The sequence below is a fragment of the Torulaspora delbrueckii genome, chromosome 1 (genome assembly GCF_000243375.1).
Source record: "Torulaspora delbrueckii CBS 1146 chromosome 1, complete genome".
NCBI classification, from domain to species: domain Eukaryota; kingdom Fungi; phylum Ascomycota; class Saccharomycetes; order Saccharomycetales; family Saccharomycetaceae; genus Torulaspora; species Torulaspora delbrueckii.
The window spans coordinates 242,156-268,509 of NC_016501.1; the positions used below are offsets into that span (position 1 = coordinate 242,156).

The following is a 26,354-nucleotide window of genomic DNA, read 5'->3' on the forward strand; positions in this document are numbered from 1 at the left end:
ATTAACCAAAAGCTCTTGTTTATTAGTCTGCCCTCTTTAAATCAAACGGTATAAAAACGTGAAAATTTATATTGTTCCTCGGTATGATAAGAACTCCAGCTATAAAACCAAACTCTCAACAAGAGGTTTTAAACCAGAGTAAGACCAAGAGTAAGAGGAGAGTAGAGTGAAAGTGAGAGCTAGAGTGAAGTTCCTTCCCAGGTGTCAAGAGATCAAAGCGAACAGATACTCGATGAACTTTGGGCATCGCTTGCAGAATGAAAAAATTTTCCTGCCGAAGGGCCACAGAAAAGAAAAGCCGAAGCGTCGCAGTGTACGTTTTGAGCCAAATAGTTGAACAATAGATATTATTTAATTATTCATATATTCTGATTTATTTAATATTGTACAGTTGGGTTAAGTGCTGTCAGAGCCTGTTATTTTGTTGTACATCGCCAGTAGCTTGGTACTCTTAACCTGGGCGGGCCAGAAATTGGCCGTGTAGGACCATAGATGTTGGCGGAACTTTGAAGGTTCAGTCTTTCTAGAAGTATTTTTTTGCTTCTCGATGTGGTCACCAATCGTGGTGAGCTCTGTCTTAAGAACTTTGGCCCACTCTTTGCGGTCTAGGCCCTTTCCTCCACGTCTGAGTCTTTTGAGCGAGGTACGCATGTCTCCCATGGTGTTCATGCACTCTTCTTCGTCCATACTTTCGTATTCTTTCTCGTGCCTGTCAATAGCTGGGACTGGTTTGTGGTTTGTCATGGCAGCAGGGCCCTTGGGGAGAGCCTTTAATCTGCGAGACGCAGAGCTTGAACTGGATTCAGATTTCGTTGTGTCAGGCGAACCAGCTTTACTAATTGGATTCTTTCTCTGTTTCTTCTTCGCGGGACCAGATGGTAGTCTGTCGGTAGCAGATTCCAACGTTGGGGTGTTGGCACCGCTTGGAGTAGCCGTAGCGGTTACTATGCCGTTTGATTCGTCTCGCAGTACGGATATTAAGTAGTCGACTCTTCTACCAAGGTGAATTGCACCTGGTACTTTCTTTGATGAGCCAGTGATGCCTTTACCACGTTTCTCCGGTACGTTCGTCCTGTCACTTGGTTCATCCTTCTTGCCGCCCTTGGCAGCGAGTTGGGCCTCGTTAAGGAAAATCTTGTTTGTGAGACCCAGGAACGGATCATCTCGTATCTGAGCCCACGATCCATACCCGTACTTGTAAACACCTACCATTAATTTATCGTCGTTATCCTTTGTCCATTCACAATTCCAGTTTTGCACGGGTTTCAACGTCTGGTGGAATTTGAAATTCGATGGTTCATCCTTGTAATTTTTATCGATAAAAGTCTTAAGAAGTTTTAGATCCTCGATCCTATTTAATAAGGATTCGGCGTTCAAATTCTTGACAATTTCAAATTCGAAAAGCACTGCTCTCTTCTCTTTTCTCTTCGCGGCCAGTTTTGTTAGTGGGTTATCCTTTGGTTGAGCATCTGCTTTGATTTCACCATTCTTCAATTTAGCTCTGTACGCCTGTGCATCGCTCTCCAAAGACTCTAAAATATGGTTACGTTTGGTTTCTTCTTTCTGTAAATACTCCTTGGCACTGGCTATCAAATCAGCATAAACTTCCTCGTATCTCTCAATGGATTTGAGTGGCAAAGAACCATCAGCTATCATTGCTTCAAACTGATCGGTCAAGACACCGTATTTCAAGATGGCCTTGTATAAGGCACGTATTTCTCTTTCGTCTATCACATCCAGGTTGTTTGCCTTGGCCCTCTTTCGAGAAGATTTAGTATCATCGTCATCATCTGAGTACTGAGTCCCCGCGTCACCATTCACAGTGTCCTTAATCTTCTTCAAAGCATTGCTTCTTCTGTTCATCAGTTGCAACTGCTCCTGGACGTACTCTTCATCTTTCCTCTTCTGATCTTCGTCGTGCAACTTCCTCAACTCTTCTTCTGGAATAATATCATCCCAATCCACGTCGGCTTTGTAATCAGTCACTTCAAATTGCTTCAAGAATTCTTCACCACCGAGATGAGATTCTCCAAGTTCAGGAGTGGTAACGTGATCCTCAGCGTGATTCAACACATCATCCAAGTTCAAATCTTCTAGCTTCTTCTGGTTGTCGCGAGCAGCAAACATATTCCCGGCACCGAACTTTAAGATCTCAGATAGTTCCCCAGACGAAGGCTCATTCTTCTTTGAGTATTTCTTTCCGTCCGTGACACCCAAGGAAATGATCGCATATTCCAAAATCATCTTCTTACGCGCTCTCTCTAAAACCTCTTCTTCAACTGTATCTTTAGAGACAAGTCGATAAACCATCACATGGTTTTTCTGACCGATACGGTGAGCTCTAGCCATAGCCTGAAGATCTGCTTGAGGATTCCAATCGGAGTCAAAAATGATAACTGTATCTGCGGTCATCAGATTGATACCAAGGCCACCAGCTCTGGTCGATAACAAAAATACGAAATCATTAGAATCGGGTGCATTGAAATGTTCGATAGAAATCCTTCTTTGGGCTGACGGTACAGTACCATCCAACCGCTGAAAGTTAATGCCCTTTATCTGTAGGTAATCTCCCAGGATATCTAAAATTCGTACCATTTGCGAGAAGATAAGCACCCGATGGCCATCTTTTTTCAAACGGGTCAGCAGCTGATCGAGCAGGACCATTTTACCGGAAGACATAATCAAACCTCTTAGGATGTTACCACGAGATCTACTACCATCACCGAATTTTTCTAGTACTCTTTCTTCCGCATTATCGAAAAGGTAGGGATGGTTGGAGGCCTTCTTCAGTTCACTCATAACGTTTAGAAGCGAAAAGTGTCCACCTTTGGCACCGGCAGACAAAGCGCTATAATTCTTCGTAAGTATGTTTTTGTAGTATTCCGTTTGGACGTCTGAAAGTTCGACACGTAAGATTCTTTCAGTCTTTCCTGGGAGCGATTTTTCCACATCTTTCTTGAGACGCCGTAGAATGAATGGCTGTAATCTCTCATGTAAATCGCGGATGTATTCTTCCTGTGCGTTGTCTTGATTTTCGAAATCGATTTCTTGATCTATTGTGAACCTGCCAGGCATTAAGAAATCGATTAGAGCAGCTAGTTCTTTAATATTGTTTTGCAACGGCGTACCGGTGATCAGCATTCTGTTTGAGACTTTGAGGCTGTTTAATGATTCGTAAAGAGATGATTCGGCATTTTTCAACCTGTGAGCTTCATCGACCGCTAAAAATTGCCACTTGATGCTACCCAACTCGCTGCGATCCTTTAGAATATATTCGTAAGTGGTCATCAAGACATTAAACTTGATGTTCTTCTTGCCCTTGGATTGAGGATTCGTGTAGAATTCGAAGTCCCTTATAGTCTCTCTTGATTTTTGATTACCCATATAGCAAATACAATCGAGATCGGGAGCCCACCTTTCGAAAGTCTCCTGCCACGCCGGCATGGTCGATAATGGCACGACAATTAGATGAGGACCGTTCTGTCGGCGAGCAAAGACCAGCCAACTGATGAATGCCACTGTTTGCACAGTCTTACCCAACCCCATTTCATCAGCTAAAATCCCGTTATCATTCTTCGACCACAAGAATGCCATCCAATTGATACCAGTCAATTGGAAATCTCTTAACTCTCCGCCCTTGATAAATGGTGGCTGCGTACTTAATTTCTCAAAACGAGGCCTTTGTGAAGTATAATTGCTAGAATATTGCGGTAGGATCTTGGAGTTGGCTCTACCTTGAAAGTGTTTTACTTGCTCAGGAGCAAGCTCAGCAATTTCTGTAGCTTTCTCCCACGTAGCCTCATCGTAGTTAAGCCTACGCCATTTNACCAGGTATTGTAATTGTGAAGTGCCATCCTCCTGCGTCACGCGTACACTATCTATGATTCTTCTCTGGTTGTTCAAATTATTTAAACTACATCGAGCCTCCTCTCGCGGTCCATATCCATAACTTCTAAATACTTCTGCCGTGACATAGGGATCAAGCCTAATTTGCAAATCCTCTATGATAAATTGCTTACAGTAGTTATCGAGTCTCTTGATACCTCTTACTTGCCCTAATGATTCATAACTCTCCCAAGTATTGTGTAAGTGAGACTCGTCACTCCATTTGATTAAGAACTGAAAATTCACCTTGCAGTCGCTCAACGATGGAACAGTCTTCAGTACTGCTTCATCTGCCCCCTCCTTCAATTTATGCGTCACTACGAAATCAATACCATGATCTACCTCTGGTTGGGGTGTGGCAGAGTATTCGTATTCATATCCCTCTCCATCCTCAATACTAGAGTTCATGCCCTCGACACCTTCCTCATCCTGTGATTCCAAGAGGTCATCATCAGAATAATCTACATTGTAATTGATACTCTTACTATTACGTGAAGAGAAACGAGTGGGTATCAATTCCTTCTCCATGACCTTCTTCGCTGGTACCACAGTGCGTTTCTTCTTCCTAACCACTTTAGTCTTGACGGGAGACCCTTGGAAATCACTATCACCTTCATCGGCGGTAAAATCTGCTTCGTCGTCGTTGTCCTCTTCATCTTCATCAACATCATCAACATCGGCATCCTCAGAATCTTCTCCTTGAGCTCTTCTTCTCCTTCTAGTGCTCACTATAGTATCTTCATCCTCTTCAGAGTCATCAGTGTAGTATGTTTGTTGGGTATGAGCAGATCTATGTGAACGTCTGAGCCCGTACAATTCAGGGTTCTCCAGAACTTCACTAGAAAATTCCTTGGAGCTAGCCATCAGTAGCGTAGCGACAGCAGGTCCAAGTACTAAATGCAGCAGGGGAGAATAACCCTAGATTGGACTATGATCCAATTTTTCGATGCCACGAATTTATTCGCGATTGTTTATACGTTCCCAGAGTAACTTCTCTTCTATACAAGAGAAACCGTTTCAAAACCCAAAGGACACAGTACACAATACACAGAAGCTGAACTCAAATTCAATCCAGTTTGGTCTTCAATATCTTTGTAAAAGTAGGAGTCTTTCTGTATTCCTTCCAGGTTTAAACGTATGGGCAGCCTTTGCATCGGACGACAAGAGTGAAAAAAGAGGGTAACTACGATTCAAGGTGGTTTAATAGATGATGAAGGCCATATCAGGCAGCATGGACTCATGCTAAGTGTGATATTAGCTTGCAATTGCGAGGATCTGTGTCCGGTAGATCATGAAGAAGCTTTGTATCAAGTGGGGATAGTGACCGGGAGCGAGCTACGTTTTTACAGACGGGAGCTTGCACCGTCACTATTCGCCTTGTTTGTTAATCTCTTTAAGCGATGTTTTGTCGAGCCATTTCAAGGCCACTCAGATTGTGATTTGAGTCCTTGCAGGAAGATCTTTCACGAGGCTGGTCTTGAAGAGGAGTTGTCATCAAAAGGGAACAAAGAGAAGATGATAGAAACACTATCTGGAGTGCATGACATGATTTCGAATGTGTTCCCAAAATATACGAAACTAATTTGATATCATTGGTGAATGATGTAGTCAAACAGAGGAGTACTCATGTGCAACTTCTCAAGGTATTTTCCACGATCATATACTGGGACTGTGAATTAAGTGAACGTGGAGCTCAAAGAAGAGGTTGGAAAACAACCGGTTTTTTTTTTGATTTTGCAAATGTACAATCAGCCTGATACCACGAAGCAGTTATGTCTAGCAGAAAAGTGGGGGCGAGGGACTCTTGAATAATTCTCAGGTGCTGCAACAATGCTCTGGGAGATCTCTGAGTTTTCAAGCTTGATATTCCACCATATCAAAAATGTGGGACTGAATAACAATCATTGCTAAAACAGATAAGTTTCAGCCTTCGTTCAAGACTGTATACCCCGAATCTTTCAACCAAAAGGTTCTCCAGACAGTCAACTCGACTTTGCACAGAAGTCCAATGTAGAATTGCCACTCAAACGCCTTCGATAGAGAAAAAACACTATCCCTGGTAGAAAAACTTGATTCGGCAACCTCTCAGATAGTTGAGAACTTCAGCATAACTGATATCTTTATAAATGCAAACCACCAATCCGTTTCTGTCTCCTCCTTCAACTCTATGTCTATCCAAGTGTACATTATATGGGAAGAATTGCCACTTGGATCGGCAAAACTATACCTTTTATATACTTTCCCCTTTTCTACCCGGCTTAAAGTCTTGGAATTTTTTTGGTTTCAAAAATTTTTGAAAAATTTTTCCTTGCAAGCTCATCGACGAAATGAAAAATTATTGAAATTTGATAGTATTACTGATAATTAGACCTTTATTTGTACTTTCAAGTATTTTCAAGGGCTCTATAGGTTCAGTAGGATTGCGGAAATGAGTGACAAGAACGCACGTATTGCCATTGTGAGCGCGGATAAGTGTAAGCCCAAGAAATGTCGTCAAGAGTGTAGACGTTCGTGTCCAGTAGTTAAAACAGGTAAGCTTTGTATTGAAGTGACGCCTACTTCTAAGATTGCATTCATTTCCGAGATTCTTTGTATTGGTTGTGGTATCTGTGTGAAGAAATGTCCGTTTGGAGCTATTAACATCATCAACCTGCCTACAAACTTGGAGGCTCATGTAACTCACCGTTACTCTGCTAACAGTTTCAAATTGCACAGATTACCAACTCCAAGACCTGGTCAGGTTCTGGGTTTAGTCGGTACTAACGGTATCGGTAAGAGTACTGCTCTGAAGATCTTGGCTGGTAAGCAAAAGCCTAACTTGGGTCGTTACGATGATCCCCCAGAGTGGCAAGAGATTATCAGATATTTCCGTGGTTCTGAGTTGCAGAACTATTTTACCAAGATGTTAGAAGATAATATCAAAGCTATCATTAAACCACAATATGTGGATAACATCCCTCGTGCAATCAAGGGTCCTATACAGAAGGTCGGTGAGATTTTAAAGTTAAGAATGGAAAAGCCAGAGGATTTGGTCAAATACTACATGAAGGTTCTGGATTTGCAAAATGTTATGCATAGAGAAATTTCACAATTGTCTGGTGGTGAACTGCAAAGATTCGCTATCGCGATGTCCTGTGTTCAAGAAGCAGACGTTTACATGTTCGACGAACCTTCTTCGTATCTTGATGTCAAGCAACGTTTAAATGCGGCTCAGATCATTAGATCTCTACTAGAACCAACCAAATACGTTATCTCTGTCGAGCACGATTTGTCGGTCTTAGATTATCTATCAGATTTCGTCTGTATCCTGTACGGTGTTCCATCCGTTTACGGTGTGGTTACTTTGCCAGCGTCTGTTAGAGAAGGTATCAATATTTTCCTTGACGGTCACATTCCTTCTGAAAACTTGAGATTCAGAACGGAAGCTTTACAATTCAGATTGTCAGATGCTAATGACGATATGAGAGACGATGCTAGTCGTGCATTTTCGTATCCATCCATGAAGCGTACTCAAGGTGATTTCGTACTGAACGTTGAGAAGGGTGAGTTCTCCGATTCTGAAATTTTGGTTATGATGGGTGAAAATGGTACTGGTAAGACAACTTTGATTAAACTATTGGCCGGTGCAATTGCCGCCGATGACGGTCAAAAGGTTCCAAAATTGAACGTGTCTATGAAACCACAAAAGATCGCGCCAAAGTTCCCAGGTACTGTGAGGCAATTGTTCTTCAAGAAAATTAGAGGTCAATTCTTGAACCCTCAATTTCAAACAGATGTCGTTAAGCCTTTGAGGATAGACGATATTATCGACCAAGAAGTGCAGCATTTGTCAGGTGGTGAATTGCAAAGAGTCGCCATCGTTTTATCTCTGGGTCTACCTGCCGATATCTACCTGATCGATGAACCTTCCGCTTACTTGGATTCCGAACAACGTATTATCTGTTCTAAAGTTATCAGAAGATTCATCCTACACAACAAGAAGACCGCTTTCATTGTCGAGCACGATTTTATCATGGCCACTTATCTGGCTGATAAGGTCATTGTCTTTGATGGTGTTCCTTCTAAGAACGCTCACTCTGGTGCTCCAGAGCCCCTTCTAACCGGTTGTAACAGATTCTTGAAGAATTTGAACGTCACTTTCAGAAGAGATCCTAACTCTTTCAGACCAAGAATCAACAAATTGGATTCACAAATGGACAAGGAACAAAAACTATCCGGAAACTATTTCTTCCTTGACAATACTGGCGTTTGAATAGTCAATCCAACATTTTGACCATTCGGTTGGCGTAACTTATTTATGCGGGCATAGAGCCCCGACTCTAAGAGCTACTGCTCATTCATGTATTGTATTTGCATTTCTAGTTTTCGAATATACCTTGAGATATGCACTACTATATGTCTTTTAATCCTAACAGCTATCTCATTTTTCAAAATCTCAGTTAACGTTTGGTTCTTAGCGCGAACATTCACTGCATTAATAGAAAATATTAAGAAGGTCAAATGTGAAAATTGATTAGAAAGGCATTATATGGTTGAAGTCGATATTAAATCCATTGAGACCATTCTTTAGCATATCTGGGTACCTCAAAAATTAGTTTACTGAGTCCATAGACTGAACTCGTCTTGATGTTACCTAAATAACTAATTAAAAGCACAGAAAAAAATAAGGCACTGGTGAAGAGGTATCTAAACAGTCTTCTATGACACCTGGAGTTATCGTAATAGTCCATCGACTATATAATTATCGCTTATAGTCAACGGCTATTAAATAATGAACAAGACGTATGAGGTGACCGGTGGACATCTGCAATTCGTCATAATCAAATAGTCAAAAAGTCTAAAACACTACACATCGATTCATATTAAGAGTCTCGAGAGGCCTCTTGCCGCCACTATGAGTTTCCTATCAAAGATCTCTAACTTAAGAAAAGCCACTCCCGTTGTGCCGCCAAAGCAAGAACCAGTTAGCGATAAAAAGTCGAATGAAGAAGAATACACGATATTGCCCCGGAACTATGTAAGAGAAGAAGATCCAGCTGTTAGGAGATTAAAGGAACTAAGGCGGCAAGAACTTTTGAAAAGTGGAGAGCTTTCCAAGAAGGTGCGTGGCCAAAGTAAGCCTGCTCCGACCAGAAGAAGGAAAGATGATGATGAGGGAGGTTCAATGGGAACCAAGTTTAAAAGGAAAGTAAGACCACATTCAGCAGGGTCTTCATTACCTACTACAAATGCAAAGAAGGCTGAACCTTTAAAAAAGCTAAGTTTTGATGAGCTTATGAAGCAAGCTGAGAATAATGCCCAGGAGAAACCGAATGCCATGAAAGAGCCCTCTCCTGTAAACAGTGGGCCCCATCGAATCCCGAAGAGCCAAGGAACAACTCAACAATATGTCAAGAAAATTGGTTTTAAGAAAGGTGCCGACAGACGTAATAGAAACTCTACATCACCAGTACCCGAAATTCCAACTACAAAACCTTATCGTGATGAACCAGCACCTATAAAACTCAAAACAATGGTAAATGGATTTGCCAAACCTAATGAAAAGCTAAGGCGACAATTGGAACAGAGAAAACGAACTATCAAACCCCGGACAGAATATGAAGATGACGGGAGTGACCTTGATGATTTCATTGAGGACGACACTATGGAATCAGAGAATAGACGGCAATCCCAGAGAGATACGGGATATGACCGCGATGAAATATGGGCTATGTTCAACAGGGGAAAGAGACGTTCAGATTATGCCTTCGATGATATGGAGGATGACGACATGGAGGCAAATGAGATGGAAATCTTGGAAGAAGAAGAACAAGCTAGAAGAATGGCAAGGCTAGAGGACAAAAGAGAAGAACAGTGGTTGAAGAGGCACGAACAGGAGAAGAAACGTCGCAAACGAATGAAAGATTAATATCACGAGTATATCGATATGCATAGTAATGAGAATACGTAATTATATAATACAAAAAGCCTGAAATCACTAGAAGAAAATCTCTGTGAAACCATAACAAACGGTGAATATGACGACTAGGAACAGAATGAAGCAGGTGATGTAATGCCAAGCCGGGGCTAAATTGAACCTGCTAAAAAGTAACAAGAGACTGATGCAGATAAGGACTAGAGAGATCACCAATGAGATAGCAATCATCGCCACTAAGAGATCGGCAACTTCCAAATCGGCTTGAGATCCTTCCTTATGGAACAAAGCCAGAACAATACCCAAGGAAATACCAGCAGTGACACAACCTGTGAATAAAGATGATAGGTACATGAAAGTGATCACTTGATCGTGTTTGTATTCGTAAACTGAATCACTGTCACCACATTCATCAGTAGCCGTGAGGTAGGCTTGCATTTCGTCGAATGAATTAGTGGTGGATGCACTACTAATGGAACCATAGTTATTTACATGGCCCAATAGTGCTCTCCTATCCTGCAAGCCAAACAGTCCTTTAATTCTCTGACATAAAATGTAGGCGGATGTGATAAAATGCTTGTTAAAGAGAATAAACCCACTATCAAAATCTGGATTTCTCTCCTCATCAGTTTGAGAACCATTGTTATCGTTGATGTAGAATCCGGTATCATGAAACTCAGGATCATCATCAAATTCGTTCCAGTAACGAACCCTAGGCTTTTCAATGGCCTGTTGCACCTTTGGCTTTGCGCGTATGACACTTTGTCTCCTGTTATTGCCCTCGCTTTCAAACCCTGAGATCAATTTCTCAGAGCACATCTTCAAAGTAGAGTCCCTACCCAACAAGAAAAATTCCTCGCTATTCAAAGCTGCATCCTCAATATCGTATTCGTCTTTCAACAAGAATTTAAACAAATCTGCCTGCAGATTATGTGAGCGATAAAGCTCGAAACAAATTTTCCACAATGTGATGTGAGGGGATAATGGATACGACTGGGTCTTATTTTCAATCAATGCGTCACAAAGTTCAGTTAATTTCTTGTCCTTGTTAGCAGAAGCAGTAGTCGCGGGCAGTTTTGTGAGCTGCACAAATGTGTGTGGTACTGTGCTGCCACTTCCCGTTGTAACACCTTCATCCAGTGAAAGCAAGTAAATGGAATTTTCTTCGTTGCAAATGAATCTTGATCTCTTAAAGTCGATTCTGGGGCCCACTGGCCTCAAATGACGGGATTGGACCCATTCAATCGCAGATTTTGACATGACGGAGTTTTGCATGGTTGAGCTTTCTTCATGGATCGGTTCACCAGACATCAGTTTCTTCAGCTCAGCGAATCCAAAATCTGTAGTCTCTAAATGATCTCTCAAACCACCCACATGACACATCAAAATACAATGGCTGTCGTCATCATCTGAAACCATAATAAGGTTTGGATGTTGATTAACATTATTATCTTCCAAGAAAGCTGGCTGACTCTTGTTATCTAAGATGGACAAAGAAAGATGCGGCTGACTGCGATGCAAAGATGATGCAGAAGGCTGATTCTTGGCAGCAGAATCCTGGCCATGTAAATTCGAGGTAGGTGTCTCGACTGGATGATGAGCCTGTTGGCAGGTGATTGCTTGCTGTAAAGCCATGAAAGACCTAGCGGACTTGATAGACTTAGCATCCATGGAAGGGATGCTCTCTGCCGTGTCTCTGATCCCCTTTGAAGTAGAAATAATCTCATCATCTAGCATGTGGAAACCGTGATTCAAAATCATGAATTTGAACTCCTCAATGTTCTCGGTAGACACTAAAAATTTCTGCAAACTTGCATTCGCCAATACAGCGCGATCAAAAGCAAGTGAAGAGTCCACTTTCTTCTTGGAAGGCGATATAATATCTTCATCCTCATTATAAGATTTATCATTTGAAAGTTTCAATTGGAAATCGTTTAGGATATTGACTATTAATGAAATTTCCAGGAGATAAGGATCCAAATCAACACTTGTAAAGGAAATCCCATCATAACCAGCAGTTACCTCAGGCAAATCACGGATTTTTTGAATGTAAGCTTGAGCCTCTGCAGCACCCACTGGGTAGTGTTTAACAAATTTCTTGAACAGTTTCCCCAGGGCAATCTTTTGCAGAATCAAATACCTAGACAACCTTTGCAACTCAGAGCTACAATTATCCAGGTGAGATCCAACTATCTTCAGTTGCCTAGATTGTAATTTTTTATTCCTCACATCCTTACCTTCGGACTGTGGGAACCTTTTCTTATAATTTATAATAGAAGTCTCAATTCCGACCAACCTAGAAGAAATCTCCTTCACTTTCAGCGAAGTAAAAACATTCACATGATTAAATTGGTCCCGAAACAACTGCGTACACTGTTCCAAGTTTTCGCCATCGCTCCCATCACCACTCTTTGTGGTTGCACGCTTAATAGCTTTCTTCAACTTTTCATAGTCTATATTATTTAACTTCCACTCCGGGACAGACTTGGCCAATATCTTATTACCAAACTTCATCCCAGGCGAGTTCGAGCGCTATAGCAACGTTGGATTTACGTGAAGTGTTTAGTGCAAATTAGGTTTTAATAGCACCTGGAAATATATACACAAACGTTGTCAGCGAGAACAAGTAGTCTCTCTGCCCAGGTCGGTAAAAGATCTTCGCCACTAAACACGTTGCGCACAACCGAAATGACTCCAGTGGCGATCGAGAACAAAACTTTGTTAAGAGTGGTTCGAAAAGTGGGTAAAATTACCTTCTGTTAGTTAATTAACATTTACGGCCAATTATACATATCACAGAGTTTCCGAAGGGTTGAGCATGTGGACTTTATCACAGTGTGAAAAAATAATTGAAGGTGAAAAAATTTGGGAAATGGTTGCATATGGTTTCTTGGCATTGGATTGCAGCTGCAACTTGCTGTAGAAAATGCATACATTGCATATTTTCGCTGTAAAAGGAGTCACCATACGCTGTGTAGAGACTGTGGCTGTATTGCATATGTTTTGCATATACAAAAGACCCTCTGCAAAGATGGTATAGTCAGCCAAAGATTGTGAAACTTTTTTGGATGAAATACGATTGAATTGTATACCTATTCAAAGATGACTGATCTACAGGATGCTATCATTAAGGTGCCTTGGAATGAGTTCAACTCTGTACCTTTGTTCTTGTACTCGCCGAACTGTCGCTAAGTAATGACAAAAATTGGCTAATGCTAAAAATCATACTAAAGTTCATACTTGGCCTAGTGGAAGAAGCCTGTGTACTGAAAACTTGGGTGTGATATATACTTTGCTTAGTATTTGATGACTTCAAGCATTCCCATGTGGAATTTCGTTTGGTGAAACTCAGTCAAGAGATAAAGAAGTTTTTAAATGTCAGAGTAGGAATTGAATAGCGTTGAGATTAAGACAGTCAGAATAGCCTTTCTGACACTGCACAAAAATTGCTCAGCACTCAAAGTGCCTTTGAGGTATCTCTGATTTGTCCTCTACGCTTATGAACGACGGTGAACTGACGCAAGAAGCTTCGATGTAATAATGAGAAAATCTTTCGCAACCAGCCAAATCTACAAGGTCGTGCTTTAAACTCGACGATACTTCTAGCACTAGGTGATGACTAGTGGACCCTGGAAAAGAAACATTGCAGGGACAACAACTACTAGCAACCAAGGCGAGTAAATCATAATGATGACATGGCATACAAACAGGTTTTTAACGTAGAAAATATGCACTTCTTAAATTCAAATATGAGAACTCAAGATCAGCATCGCGTTAAGTATTTCAAAGCTTGATCTGCAGATTCATGAAATAATCAACGAGGTTTCACAATGCAGGACAACTTTTCATGCGCCTACGTCTAATTTCACGTCGAAATACCCAAGGACAAACAACAAAATGCCAAATTACGTAGATTCTTGAATCATTAATGCTGTGAATTTGTATAATATGGCCAATTTGAAGAGGCTAGACAGAATCATCGGAAAGCTCTGCACAGGCTGGACGATAAAATTTCGCGTATGCAGTCATGGTTGTGGAGGATTACACCTTCAAGACTTGGTCCAAGTGTGGTAACGTGAAGTCCGACTTGGGATCCAATAAAATATATAGTTGCGTAGTCTGTTCGTCTGTTTTCGACGGCCATTTCAACCTGTGCTCAAGTATTGTACCGAACATTTGATGGCAAGTGGTGGATCCCCATTTCTTCTAGGAGGAAATGGTGGAATTGCCGTGATGGGTCTCGGACCTTGAATGAGCGTCAATAGGGGGGTAAGTCCCTATTGAATTAACCCAGGGTATAATCCAATATCACGTTTCAACTATCTCTTGGTGGGTTGACTCATTTTACTTTACATCACCATCAATTTCTTGTTCCTCGTGGCCCAATGGTCACGGCGTCTGGCTACGAACCAGAAGATTCCAGGTTCGAGTCCTGGCGGGGAAGAAATATTTTTTTCGATCAACTCATCTCAACCTTCAAGAAGAAGGCCTTATCATGTATAACTGGTCAGTCAATGATTGTACTACCTTTTTAGCCCTTTGAAGAAGTATGAGTGGCTCACAGGACTCTACGACGGAGAATGTGCACATTCCGCGGTACATTAAGAATCAGCCATGGTACTATCGGGACACTAAAGGCGGCGAAGATGGCAAGGAAGATTACTTAGTGCACCATCGGCAGCTGAAAAAGGGTGGTGCTCTTGAAATTGACAATAATTCGGAACCCAAGGTTGGTCATGGGATCAGTGATGAGTTCGAAACTGTGAAGATTGGCAAACGAGGTGGCCGTCGATGCGAGAATTGCGGTGCTACTGGTCATGTAAGAAGAGACTGTCTTGAGCGGGCTCGAAAAATACCAAAATCCGCAGAGGACTCTGGGTTAACCGTTACAGTGCGAAGGGAGACTTCTGATTCTTCTGACTGGGATGCAAGGAAGGATAGATGGTTTGGTTACACCGGGAAGGAATACGATGAATTGCTCAAGAAGTGGGAAAACCGCAAGATAGCTAGCGCACAGCCGGAGAAAGAAGAGCTTTGGGATACGGATGAAGAAGTGGAACTAATCAAGTTGGGGCTTTACAAAGATACGTCTGGGCTGTTAAAGCAAGACGATTCACACAACACCGCATTGCACAGGGCCTCAGTACGACTCAGAGAAGACCGAGCAGCATATTTGAACGACGTGCACTCACAAGACATCAAATATGATCCGAAATCACGTCTTTACAAGAGTGAAGAACTCGGTTCAATCGACGAAGAGTCCCATATGTTCCGCAGACATCTGACGGGTGAAGCACAAGAACTGGATCAATTGAAAAAGTTCACACTAGCACACGCCAAGAAGATGGGCGTGAGAGATGAAGTCGAGAGTGATTCAAAGGTCAGCCATGTTCTTATTGCGAACCCAACCAAGTACGAGCAAATGTTACGCCAAGAGCGTAAGAAGCAACCCCCACGAGAAGCTTCAATCACAGAATTACAAGCGAAGAAAACAACTGGCACAGCCCAATCTCGTAAGGCGAAACAGGATCTGAAGGACCTCTACGGCTAGCGCTTTATTACTCTTCTATGTGATCGTTGTGTGCGATATGAAAAATTGCAAGCTCATCGCTCTTTTAATGAAAAGTTGAAAACTGTCGATGCCCAATAAAAGACAGTGAGAGCTATCAGCCAGGCCAGTATGGAGACCAATACCTTTGTCAAGCAGTTAGCTTCGAACAGTCGGAACGTGCGGGAGAATGCATTGGAGACTTTACACAAATATTTGAACACTAAACAATTCAAAGATGCAAAACAGCTGCAATATAACAAACTATGGAAGGGATTGTACTATGCTATGTGGTTTAGTGATCGTCCCAGACCGCAGCAGAGACTTGCCAATGAACTTGGAGAGCTGAACGTTTTCTATTTCAATGAGCGTGATAATAAAGACGCTGAGGGAACTTTGACTTTAAATGACGAGGCATTTATCAAATTTAGTAAAGCGTTCTGGAAAATCATTTGCATGGAATGGTTCCAGATCGACCGTTACCGTATTGACAAGTTTTTAATGCTCGTCAGAAGGGTTGTTTTCAACCAGTTGAAATACTTGAAATTGAGAAATTGGGACGAGCAAGTTGTAGAAGCGTACATCGACAAAGTGCTAAAATGGCTACCGCTAAGTGCGAGCCTCAAAGTGTACAACGGGGTGCCCTTGCACATTATTGATGTTCTCCTCGACGAATGGGAGAGACTCGTGCGGCCCGAAGACGAAGAAGAAGATCTGGATTTGGCACAGCTTGTCCAAGAGACTCCACTTGCACAGTTTCTGAAAATCTTTCAAGATATAGTTGCCAACACCGACAACAGCAAAGTGCTTAGAGAAGCGATCAAGAAAGAACTTCTTGCGGACCCCAGACTTGTCTCCTGGGGATTTTCCACTGCAAAACCTATAACACAAGAAACCCAAAATGAGCCAGAAGACAGTGATGACGACGAGGAGGCAGAAGAGTGGCACGGTTTCTAGCTAGCTCACATAGCTCTACATAGTTAATAGACCATATTTTACCCGGCTGGCTTTTTTTTCAAGTCGAGGTTCGCAGGCGAATTGAGACAGCTACATGATGAAGAAGACACGTCAAGGACAAGATAACCGGTGAATAAGGGGTCTGTGAGAGCCATTGAGAGTTGTCAGGACTGGATCTTAAGCAAGAATGGCCAGGATTAACGAGAAAAGTCAAGGCGCTAGTCAGATCGAGAAACTAACAGACGCTCCTTTGGAGTTTGTCAAAGAAGGTCAACAATTTTTGGCCAAATGTAAGAAACCAGACGTTAAGGAGTACACGAAGATCGTGCGTGCGGTTGGAATCGGTTTCGTGGCTGTCGGTGTGATTGGCTACGCTATCAAACTTGTGCACATCCCAATCAGATATTTGATCGTCTAATCAATGTGTGTAGTATTCATAATTACAATTGCATTGCAATTGCCATCCGCAACTGCAATTACCTACTTTACTCTATCTCTACCCTTTCTTTAATATATAAAGGTATCGGATTTCAAACGCGAGAAAGCACTTCTTCACCACTCTTTGAACACAAACAAGGCAAGAAACAGACGAAATGGAGGATTTGGAAGTTAAGATGGAGGGCAGTGAACCCCAGCAGACAGTTAGGACACCAGAACCGGGTCTTCAAGACGTTTTCGACCGCATAAAGACCCAATTTCCCACCTGCAAAGTAAAGAAAATAATGCAAACAGATGAAGACATCGGCAAAGTCTCGCAAGCAACCCCAGTCATTGCAGGAAGGTCTCTTGAGTTTTTCATAGCACTTTTGGTGAAGAGAAGCAGTGAAGTGGCCCGTCAGCTCGGTTGCAAGCGTATTAGCGGAGAAGTGATGAAAGAAACGATCCTGACCGATGAGAAGTTCGATTTTCTACGAGAAAACGTGTGTGGAGAGGCAGCAGACCATGGTCAAGAGGACCAAGAACAGGATTCACCTCAGGAAGACTAAGTTACTTATCTTTAGGCTGATGTTATACTATCATCCATAGTATATCGATCGATGCCCTCATGTGACCGGCTCTAACAGTTTCCTCGAGAAGAAAAAAGAAGTAAAAAATGATGAAAAAAAAACCGATGAGATGGAGACTGGAGGAGGGTTAAAAAGGAGCAGCCATGCGATGAATTGAACCCTGTAGACTCTGCTGAACAGTTCAAGAACTGGCATAGCATGGGTAGTCTCTCTTTCCAGGCAAGTAACGGTATCATATGGCCAACATACGTGGTTTTACTGCTTAGTGCGTCCGCTGTGGCGTACTGGAAGCGGGATAGTAAGACTTTCTTGAGTGCTAATGGTACTCAGAAGGCTTTGCCTCTGGCATTTAACTTTGTCGCATCTGGTTTGGGTTGTGGTGTGCTTAGTGCATACCCACAAATTGCTAATATCGATGGGTTGCACGGCTTGCTAGTGTATGCCTTAGCTGGTGGTTTGCCCATGTTTTTGTTTGCTTTCTTGGGTCCTATTATTAGAAAGAAAACTCCGAATGGGTTTGTTTTGACTGAGTGGGTTTTCCATAGGTTTGGTCTGCTTACTGGATGGTATTTGGGTGCTTGTACTATCTTGACCGTTTTCCTGTTTATGGTGAGTGAAGTGGCTTCTTTAAAATATGCGATTGAAACCATTGCTGGGATCAAGGCTTTGCCCGTGATTATTATCGAATGTGTGGTTACTACCATTTACACTACGATCGGTGGGTTTCATATCTCGTTCATCACCGATACGTTGCAAGTCAGTGTTGTGTTTGTTCTATTGATTATCGTTGCGTGTGCAATGGGCAAATACGTTCACATTGACAGTTCGATGATCGAACCTTCTGGTCTGCTCAAGGCTAACAAGCTAGGTTGGCAATTGGTTTACATTTTAACGTTTGCTATCTTCACGAACGATTTCTTCATGAGTGGGTTCTGGCTTAGAACTTTTGCTTCAAGATCAAACAAGGATCTAATGATCGGCTGTTCGATCGCTTGTGTTATTTTAGTGGTTTTTGTCACTGTCATCGGTGTCACTGGGTTTATCGCCGTCTGGGCAGGCTTGATCTCAGTCGCAGATGAAGAAAACTCCGGTGCGGCTTTCTTCATCCTACTGGCGCAGCTACCTTCTTGGGTCATGGGGTTCACCCTGGTGTTTGTTGTTGTGTTATCCACTTGTACCTTGGATTCTTTGCAAAGCGCTTTGGTGTCATCGGTCTCCAATGATGTCTTTAGAAACAAGATTCCCATCATGTACGTTCGTGGGTTGGTCTTGCTAGTGATGGTCCCTGTTGTCGTTGTTGGTCTGATCGCTGAAGACGTTTTGAGTATCTACCTGATTGTTGATCTGCTCTCCAGTAGTGTTGTGCCAGTACTAGTCTTTGGTCTGTCTAAGAGATTCGAAAAGTACTGGACTGGTTGGGAAGTCGTTGGCGGTGGTCTTGGAGGTATTCTAGCCACCTGGATCTTCGGTACCGTTTACTACGACTCCCCTGAGGAAGGTGGGAAACTATTACTGATTACCAATGGGTTGTACGCCGATGATTGGGGTACCTTTGGTGCGTTTGTTGTCGCACCATTTGGTGGTATTGCCTTTGGTTTCTTCATCATGCTTATCAGACTGGACTGCGTCAAGCTTTACAGCAACAAGGACGGCGTATTCCACAGATCTGCCAACAAAGTCGGTGCCGTTACTGGTATTACTGGCTTGCATCGCTTCTACAGACACTGGGAAGACCGTCTAATCACACGTTCAAACGTTGAAGTAGTTAACGAAACCGAGAGTCTCACACTACAAAACACGACAACCTTGGACAAGAAACAATCTGCAGTTGACACTTACCAGTCTACTCTCTTTGCCGAATAATACTACATAAATAAACTCATAATTCACACATTTAATACACCAATACTGGGCTTCTAGCTCTTCAAATTGACGAAATCTGACACATTCTAACTAGTTTTGACGAACTTGATTAAATTCTTTGATTTGAGAGAAATTTTTATTTATTTTTAGCGAACTGGCAAGGGATTTAAAAGCCAAACGAGAAGAATTCGAAAGATCAGCCTTGTAAAAGAGACTCGGATGGTCTATTGAGTAGCAATTGGAAATATCATAGGCGTCAATTGAGTTTTATAAGTGATTGCTAGTGGATTGTGCGAAGTTCTCATGCTTAAAAGGCTGCTCAAGGTGGGAAACTAATCGAAAAACGAGGTTGATAGAACAGAGATACGAATGTATCATACATTTTCCAGCGGGGGGTTAAGGGATAACTCGAGCGTGTACTCTGGGAGTAGTAATACTACGAGCGGTTCGGCTTTTCACAGTAGGGGAATTCCACGGTCGAACTCTACATCAGATCTATTCGAGATACCTGTCCAAGGAACTGGAGGGAACTGTAGGAAGCCAAAATCAGGTCCCCGTGCGTCTTTTGCAGCTAATGGTAGATCAAACAGTTTGCAACATGTACCAAAAGGGCACCAGCTACCGAATGGCTATCAAATCAAGCCGAGGGATATGCATTACCATAGGGGCAGGTTCCCAGATCAGCAATCCCTTCGTCAAGGTCTTTGCAAATCCCCAAGTTACTCTTCCAGCAATTATAGCCTTGAACCACAAAATTCTTTAAACTCTATTCCTGAGAGGCGGCAGCCTCATTATGTTCTTACGCCTTATCAGTTGCAAAGGAAACAAATGAAAGGAGCATTCCAATTCCCAAATGGTGAAAACTTTACCCCGAGGAACAAGCTACCAAGGTCGAGTAGTTCCATAGCGTTGAGCAAGGGTGGAAATCCAGCTTTACAGCCTTTGTCAAGGTCCCAGTCGATGAACTCATTGCCTCCGAGGCCTGTTCGGCTACCAAAACCTCCTCTTACTGTTGTTACCTCACCTTCTCCGGTTGAATCGGGGAGCAGTGGTAGCAGCTACAACAGTATGAAGGATCATTCGAGTAGCGGTAGTACCAATCAAAGTAGTCGACCTAGTACTCACAGTAGTTACACTAATTTACCGTCAACGGTTGGAAAGCAAAGATCACCATTAATTATGAAGATAGAGCCACCAAGAGACAAAGAGAACCTGCCAGAAATGATTGTGGAGGAAGTGCCTACCAGTACGGGTTCTCAAACAGAGACTAATGGGCCAGTGAAGCGAAAGAATTCCAACACGCCTAACGATGGAAAGGAGACTTCGAATAAGTCTGTCAAAAGAGGCAGTTCGATGTCAGGTTTTAAAAGCTTTCTTAAAAAACTATTCCATCGCCAGTCTTCTTCACGTTCCCCCTCGCCGATCTCTGAATCTGATAAGAATAAAAAGCGGCAACGGATAACGCGCGAGTTAACAGGACTATCGGCAGACCTACCGAACGAGCTGGCCGCTGCCAATTCTTCCATGGATAATGTGGATGAGGAAACTAACCGGACACCCGTATCTAAAACAGAAGCTGAAAATGACTCTTCTGCTGAGGATGAAGACGACGGTGATGATACTTTGATGGACACAGACCTGGTGTTTGATAGTTTACTTTTGAAAGCCGATTCTAACCGCGTATCATGTTTGCAAAAGCAAATTGAATTAAATCAAAAGCTTCAAAAGATCCCATCTTTAGACTCTCGTATTCCAAGTGACCTGCAGTCTCCGCCTGAGGCTAGTAAGGAAGAATCCAATATTGATTATGAGTTGATCTCAGAGTTCTCTAGATTGGGAAAATTCATTGAGAAGGCAGAAGAAATTCGCGAGTCTAAACCATCAAATCTTCCTACCAGGTCACCCAAGAGGCCGGCAATTTCGAGTAAAGACTCTGCCAGATCCTTTTATCATCCTCGTCGTAGAGGTACTGGTTCAAGCCATGATTTAATTGCAAGATTATATCAGGACTGGAAAATTGTCCATCTCGATGCATCTGTCCAGACACAGAAGCATTTTCTCAAAGACAAGGAGCTGCGGTTTGGGCAAGATATTTACGTCAATGATACTTGGTCTGCAACGGATTACGAACGAAGCGATAAACGGTTTATTAGAAACCGTCGGCGCCTGATGCAATTAAAGGATAAAGGCTTCATTGAAGCTGTGAAAATTGAACTGAATGAATTCAAAAAAACGAAATGAAGGTTCATATGGAGAGTACGCAATTTACGCATTTCTTCTCGTAAGTCATTACGATAGATACTTAGCACTAATTATATATGACAATTAAAATATATGCACAACTAATAGATATGTGTCAAAGCAACAAATGAACATGCGTATACCAGCGACAACACAAGCCTAAGTATCATCGTAATTGTTCGGTTTATCTACTGTTAATGCTAGCATAAACTGTTGGATTTTGAAGTCAGACGAGGTTTAATACGAAGTACATCATAACATTTCTTCAAAATCATCATTGAAATTAACATCCGATGTAGTGTAACGGCTATCACACCACGCTTTCACCGTGGAGACCGGGGTTCGACTCCCCGCATCGGAGAATATTTTTTGAAATTCAACTTGACTACTTAATCTTTCTTCAAATCTACAAACACTAGCCTAGTTGATCAACCGCTCAACATTGTTATTGCGGTTTATCAGAGACAAGATTAGATAATTGGGCATTAATTCAACGCACTCTGTGAGAGAAAGTCATTCCACTGAAACCCTTACATAGCCGATTGAGCAATGGAGCATGTTAATAACTTTTACCAGACGATTCTGAAATCTTCACATCCATTAATGCTTTCGCTGCATTTAGGAGCAAAAGCTGCCCCATTGATCTTCTACATTCTGGGTTCCCTGTTCCTGAATTTCACTGCACAGTTCATAGTCGTGGTACTTTTGCTGACGGTCGATTTCTATCTCACGAAGAACATAAGTGGTCGAAAATTGGTTCAGCTACGTTGGTGGTACGATCCCACCACTGAGAATGCACAGACTTTCAAATTTGAATCTTACAAACAGTATGCACCTGGCCCTCCAATCAATCCAATTGATGCAAAACTGTTTTGGTGGTCTTTATATTTGACTCCAATCGTATGGGCAGTGTTTGCAATCTTCTGCGTTTTAAGGCTCAAAGTTCTGTACTTGTTACTTGTTGGAGTTGCTATCGCTCTGACTGGCTGGAATGCGTACGGGTTTCGCAATTGTGATAAATGGAACCCTAACGCTCAATCAGATACGGAAGGCAGTTGGTTCCAAATGCCCACCATTCCTGTCCTAGAGAATTTACAAAGATTTACTGCCGTACAGTCTTTTTTCCAAAATAGATCATAGTTAAATGACCAAGTATTGATGTAGACTATTACATAAGATCAAATAACAGTATTAGCGACCTACCTTCTCTTGTAAATGCATGGTTTAAGTAGCCACTTACCCTCGGCAATTTTTTGCCTCTTCTCCTCTAGTTGCTCCTTTTCGGTCTCAACTTCGATGAATGTCTGTCTTCTTTCCAGCTTGGCATTTCTTTCTTCAATGATCTCTTGTGGTGGTTTGAAAAATTCAAATCTGGTGAACATTTTGTTTTCATTATCCGTTTTCTTGTGGAAGAATCCCATGAGCTTCAGCGCATTCACGAACTCATCACCTTTTTCGTCTGCAAATCTCGACTTTATTTCTGCTATCCAAAGTTCTCCTCTTGGTGCCAAAATTCTGTAAGCCTCTTTAATGAAATCCAAGAAATTGGTTCCCATAAGAGCTAGACAGAATACGACAATGGTACATGAATTATCCGGGAGTGGGACGTGTCTAATGTCGGCCACAGTAATTCGCGGATTGGCTCTCTTAAGATCGAAACTATGCACTTGATGCTTCCGCTGTTGATATTTTTTTGCCCTCTTATTGTATTTCTTGAAAAACTCGTTAATATCTGCTGCTAATTGTGCTTCACCACATCCCATGTCTGCTATGACAATTTTTTTTGAGTCCTGCAAACCTGGTAACCCACCTGGTGCATTGACCGGTTTTTTAGATCTTTGTTGAATTTGGTCTACGAAGACATCGACGGGATTTTCGGGCCATGATGTCACCTGCGATCTAAATCCATCATGATATTCATCAAACAGTTGAGGCTGTTCCTTCATCAATTCTAGTGCTTTATCGGAAGTGATAGTGTACAGCTGTTCGTTAATCCAACGAAATCTGGAACCAGTTAATTTGGCCATCATCTTCTGTTGTAGTGGGGTGAGAGTCTTCTGTGAAGTATTGACTGTTTCTGATACTTTCGGTTTTTTTTCAGGTTTCTCTGAATCACTCAGCTGGCGCTTCTTCTGTTTCTTTACTTTCTCTTCCTTGGCTTCGTCTTTGACCTTCTCAAGACTCTCGACGTCCGCTACATCTTCTACGTCCTCATCGCTTTCAACTCCTTCAATCTCGTCCTCAATAGCACGCTGTTTCTTGGCCTGTTGTTCTTTCTTAATCTTGTCTTTTTTAGCCTTTCTCTCCTTCTTCTTCTCGTCAGCCTTCTTGGCACTAACATCGAAGAAAGCAACCTTGTCAGATTTTATATCCCAGCCGTCCACCTGAAACAATGGCATCCTGAGTGTGATCTGTGGCTAGTCCCTCGAATTGGAACTTTGAAGGATACTAATACCTTTCACATAGGGCTCCAAATGCGATGAGATGCGATGAGATGCGATGAGGTAGCTCCACTACTAAAATTTTCCAATTCGTGTATTGTGACCTCATCGCGTATTATTCTCGTTAATAATACAAATATTAGATGCTTAGCACTCTGATAGATTGAGTTCAAACCAATAAATTTATGGTCTTTTCTAAGGTATTATATCTTTTTGTACTCCAGATGTATTGCCGACTCTTTCTCTGAGTTTATTTCGATCCACCAACCAGTAAATAGATTTGGATGACCGTAAGCTGCTACTCTTAGCGCTTCTTTGAAGGTATCAATAATTGCCTTCTGAGAAAGAGACGGTAGTGAAAGTTTTTGCCTTATTATTTTGACTTCTATGGTCCCCAAATAGCATTGCATTTTGATAAGAGCACGTAATCTCTTGGTGCAGTAGGCATATAATGATTTCAAAGGCATCAGATCAATGACGTTACGGTTAACATACTTGAGTAATCCAGAAGTGACCAAGTAATCTATGAGCCTAAAGAAAGTTTCTGTTTTCAACTGTTCGAGGGACTTAACAAGCATTATGTTTTGACGATTAAATCTTATAGCACTGATATTCGAGATGAGATCATAGATTTGTGACATCTGGTATAGTTCCACAATAGATATAGTTCGATCAGGACAACTGAGTAGATGTTTGAGTACTTGAGCTCTAGCCTGATTTTCATTGCATACAGATATGCTTTGATCGTCCACAACGTACTCGACGGTGGCATCGACGACCGAGCTTTGTGTACCAACCAGTAAAGTTTCCTTTCTTGCCAACGAATCTTCGAAAGGAAGCCTTGCTGAAGATTCCAAAGAGCTGCCACTGAGGCTGTCCATTTCCTGATTGGAAATTTCACGGTACGGACTAACTATTTCCAGTTCCTCTTTGTATTTTTCCACCTGGAGCTCCTCTATGAAGTCTCGTCTAGCTTTGAGCCTAATAGGGGTGGTAAAATTGGTAACTCCTTCATATTCGATGCCACAGCTACTACCTTGTGTAAGAACATCTTGTAACACTTGTTCATCCAATTGCCAGGGAACATTCAGTTCAATTATTTGTTCAAGTGAGCTCTGCCAATGGTCGATTTCATCAGTTAGACTATCACACTGTTCAACCACTTCTACCTGCAGTTCCCCATAGCAGAGATTCATCTGGCCATAAAGGCGAAATCTCTCACCGACCATGCTATTGATCGACACGCCCTGACCCAGAAGCACATCCTCAAGACATTTGCAGACCAAAGTTTTAGTCTTATGAGATGTTTGGGATGAGAAATCGTCCATAAATAAAAACACATAATCCTCGTTGTTGATCCATTTCCACTTGACGCCCATCACCACGCCCAAGACGCACACTCTGCCAATTGGATGATTCTTCCAGAATATGCATGAAACCTGACCACTGTAGTATATTGAAGAGACCTTTTTAGATTCTTCAACACATCGTAAGAGGTCTGACATCAACAGAGGGACGCCTGAACCACCATTGTGCAAACCGTGTGCAAACAGCGCCGGTACATAAAAAATCAGCTCTCCCTCTTGATGTGCTACATGGTGGCAACTACCCATCACCCATCAACCGATTTACTGCTCGCTTAGCGGACCCTAAGTCCTGTATTATGTATCTTTGTTCTTCACAGTAGTGTAAATCATCTCTCGGTAGTGTCCGATCTTATCGATAAGGCGACTCAATAAACAACAAAGGCAGATATAAGTATAAGAATGGCTCTATAGTTTATATTACTCGTCAGTAGATACCTTAGAAGTTGATTATCGCTATGAGTGAAAGACCACCGGTAACTTGTCACGTCTTGGACACTACAACTGGCAAGCCAGCTGCCAATGTGACTTGTGCAATTTATAAGATCGATCTATCCAATGAAACTTTGGCCGGGAACTACCAGGTGTTTGAGGAGACTGATTCGCCGAAACCGTTTGCTATGTCCCGTACCAACGAGGACGGAAGAGTTCCTTCATGGATATTCGAGCCCAGTCCGTCGAAACGTGAAATGCTCAAGGCATTAGGTATTGAACAGGATATTGAAACAAGCAATCTGCGCTGGGGAAAGCTTGTTCCTGGCACTTACAAGATTAGATTCCAAGTTGGGAAATACTACAGGTCGATGGGGCAGACGAATTTCCATCCATTTGTCGATATAGTCTTCCAAGTAGAGGACTCTAGACACTACCATATACCGCTCCTCCTAAGTAACTACGGATATAGTACATACAGAGGCAGCTAGCAATAAGTAGTTATGTATCGATCCAACACCTTCATTCACCTCCAGAACAGATGGAACTAACTTTTCCTCGAGGTAGTTTTCTTGGGCCACAACAATCTGCCATAGAGGAAATCATTCAACTAGGCATTGACCCCAGGCTAGTTTTAATCAACGAGCTTAACGGACTTTTCAAGTTGCTTTATTTTCACCAAATTTTTCGCTGTCGAGCCTT

At 42.1% G+C, this 26,354-nt stretch overlaps 14 protein-coding genes and 2 non-coding genes across 16 annotated transcripts; 12 read left to right on the top strand and 4 right to left on the bottom strand.

The window, feature by feature from the left end:
* Nucleotides 1-396: 396 nt before the first annotated feature.
* CHD1 (chromatin-remodeling ATPase CHD1) lies at nucleotides 397-4,749 on the bottom strand (the record flags this gene model as incomplete). The annotated part of the gene is made up of 1 exon (XM_003678631.1): nucleotides 397-4,749. One exon carries the CDS (start codon nucleotides 4,747-4,749, stop codon nucleotides 397-399), a length of 4,353 nt encoding a protein of 1,450 aa, XP_003678679.1.
* Nucleotides 4,750-6,313: 1,564 nt separating this feature from the next.
* On the top strand, nucleotides 6,314-8,137 carry RLI1 (Fe-S cluster-binding ribosome biosynthesis protein; the record flags this gene model as incomplete). The annotated part of the gene is made up of 1 exon (XM_003678632.1): nucleotides 6,314-8,137. One exon carries the CDS (start codon nucleotides 6,314-6,316, stop codon nucleotides 8,135-8,137), a length of 1,824 nt encoding a protein of 607 aa, XP_003678680.1.
* A 642-nt stretch (nucleotides 8,138-8,779) lies between these two features.
* Nucleotides 8,780-9,793, top strand: SPT2 (Spt2p; the record flags this gene model as incomplete). Its single annotated transcript, XM_003678633.1, has 1 exon — nucleotides 8,780-9,793. The coding sequence occupies one exon, from the start codon at nucleotides 8,780-8,782 to the stop codon at nucleotides 9,791-9,793; it is 1,014 nt and encodes a 337-aa protein (XP_003678681.1).
* Nucleotides 9,794-9,862: 69 nt separating this feature from the next.
* VTC5 (Vtc5p) lies at nucleotides 9,863-12,313 on the bottom strand (the record flags this gene model as incomplete). The annotated part of the gene is made up of 1 exon (XM_003678634.1): nucleotides 9,863-12,313. The coding sequence occupies one exon, from the start codon at nucleotides 12,311-12,313 to the stop codon at nucleotides 9,863-9,865; it is 2,451 nt and encodes an 816-aa protein (XP_003678682.1).
* Nucleotides 12,314-14,170: 1,857 nt separating this feature from the next.
* On the top strand, nucleotides 14,171-14,243 carry TDEL0Atrna11R. Its single transcript has one exon. It is a non-coding gene; the product is annotated as a tRNA-Arg (tRNA).
* A 105-nt stretch (nucleotides 14,244-14,348) lies between these two features.
* Nucleotides 14,349-15,350, top strand: SLU7 (mRNA splicing protein SLU7; the record flags this gene model as incomplete). Its single annotated transcript, XM_003678635.1, has 1 exon — nucleotides 14,349-15,350. One exon carries the CDS (start codon nucleotides 14,349-14,351, stop codon nucleotides 15,348-15,350), a length of 1,002 nt encoding a protein of 333 aa, XP_003678683.1.
* Nucleotides 15,351-15,479: 129 nt separating this feature from the next.
* On the top strand, nucleotides 15,480-16,304 carry RRP1 (Rrp1p; the record flags this gene model as incomplete). Its single annotated transcript, XM_003678636.1, has 1 exon — nucleotides 15,480-16,304. One exon carries the CDS (start codon nucleotides 15,480-15,482, stop codon nucleotides 16,302-16,304), a length of 825 nt encoding a protein of 274 aa, XP_003678684.1.
* Nucleotides 16,305-16,491: 187 nt separating this feature from the next.
* Nucleotides 16,492-16,722, top strand: SSS1 (translocon subunit SSS1; the record flags this gene model as incomplete). The annotated part of the gene is made up of 1 exon (XM_003678637.1): nucleotides 16,492-16,722. One exon carries the CDS (start codon nucleotides 16,492-16,494, stop codon nucleotides 16,720-16,722), a length of 231 nt encoding a protein of 76 aa, XP_003678685.1.
* Nucleotides 16,723-16,897: 175 nt separating this feature from the next.
* BUR6 (negative cofactor 2 transcription regulator complex subunit BUR6) lies at nucleotides 16,898-17,290 on the top strand (the record flags this gene model as incomplete). The annotated part of the gene is made up of 1 exon (XM_003678638.1): nucleotides 16,898-17,290. The coding sequence occupies one exon, from the start codon at nucleotides 16,898-16,900 to the stop codon at nucleotides 17,288-17,290; it is 393 nt and encodes a 130-aa protein (XP_003678686.1).
* A 219-nt stretch (nucleotides 17,291-17,509) lies between these two features.
* Nucleotides 17,510-19,174, top strand: TDEL0A01440 (uncharacterized protein; the record flags this gene model as incomplete). Its single annotated transcript, XM_003678639.1, has 1 exon — nucleotides 17,510-19,174. The coding sequence occupies one exon, from the start codon at nucleotides 17,510-17,512 to the stop codon at nucleotides 19,172-19,174; it is 1,665 nt and encodes a 554-aa protein (XP_003678687.1).
* Nucleotides 19,175-19,543: 369 nt separating this feature from the next.
* Nucleotides 19,544-21,415, top strand: AFR1 (Afr1p; the record flags this gene model as incomplete). Its single annotated transcript, XM_003678640.1, has 1 exon — nucleotides 19,544-21,415. The coding sequence occupies one exon, from the start codon at nucleotides 19,544-19,546 to the stop codon at nucleotides 21,413-21,415; it is 1,872 nt and encodes a 623-aa protein (XP_003678688.1).
* Nucleotides 21,416-21,704: 289 nt separating this feature from the next.
* On the top strand, nucleotides 21,705-21,776 carry TDEL0Atrna8E. Its single transcript has one exon. It is a non-coding gene; the product is annotated as a tRNA-Glu (tRNA).
* A 188-nt stretch (nucleotides 21,777-21,964) lies between these two features.
* On the top strand, nucleotides 21,965-22,555 carry TVP23 (Tvp23p; the record flags this gene model as incomplete). The annotated part of the gene is made up of 1 exon (XM_003678641.1): nucleotides 21,965-22,555. The coding sequence occupies one exon, from the start codon at nucleotides 21,965-21,967 to the stop codon at nucleotides 22,553-22,555; it is 591 nt and encodes a 196-aa protein (XP_003678689.1).
* A 59-nt stretch (nucleotides 22,556-22,614) lies between these two features.
* Nucleotides 22,615-23,814, bottom strand: RRP8 (25S rRNA (adenine645-N1)-methyltransferase; the record flags this gene model as incomplete). Its single annotated transcript, XM_003678642.1, has 1 exon — nucleotides 22,615-23,814. The coding sequence occupies one exon, from the start codon at nucleotides 23,812-23,814 to the stop codon at nucleotides 22,615-22,617; it is 1,200 nt and encodes a 399-aa protein (XP_003678690.1).
* Nucleotides 23,815-24,059: 245 nt separating this feature from the next.
* Nucleotides 24,060-25,469, bottom strand: STN1 (Stn1p; the record flags this gene model as incomplete). The annotated part of the gene is made up of 1 exon (XM_003678643.1): nucleotides 24,060-25,469. One exon carries the CDS (start codon nucleotides 25,467-25,469, stop codon nucleotides 24,060-24,062), a length of 1,410 nt encoding a protein of 469 aa, XP_003678691.1.
* Nucleotides 25,470-25,678: 209 nt separating this feature from the next.
* On the top strand, nucleotides 25,679-26,143 carry TDEL0A01490 (hydroxyisourate hydrolase; the record flags this gene model as incomplete). Its single annotated transcript, XM_003678644.1, has 1 exon — nucleotides 25,679-26,143. The coding sequence occupies one exon, from the start codon at nucleotides 25,679-25,681 to the stop codon at nucleotides 26,141-26,143; it is 465 nt and encodes a 154-aa protein (XP_003678692.1).
* Nucleotides 26,144-26,354: the final 211 nt, after the last annotated feature.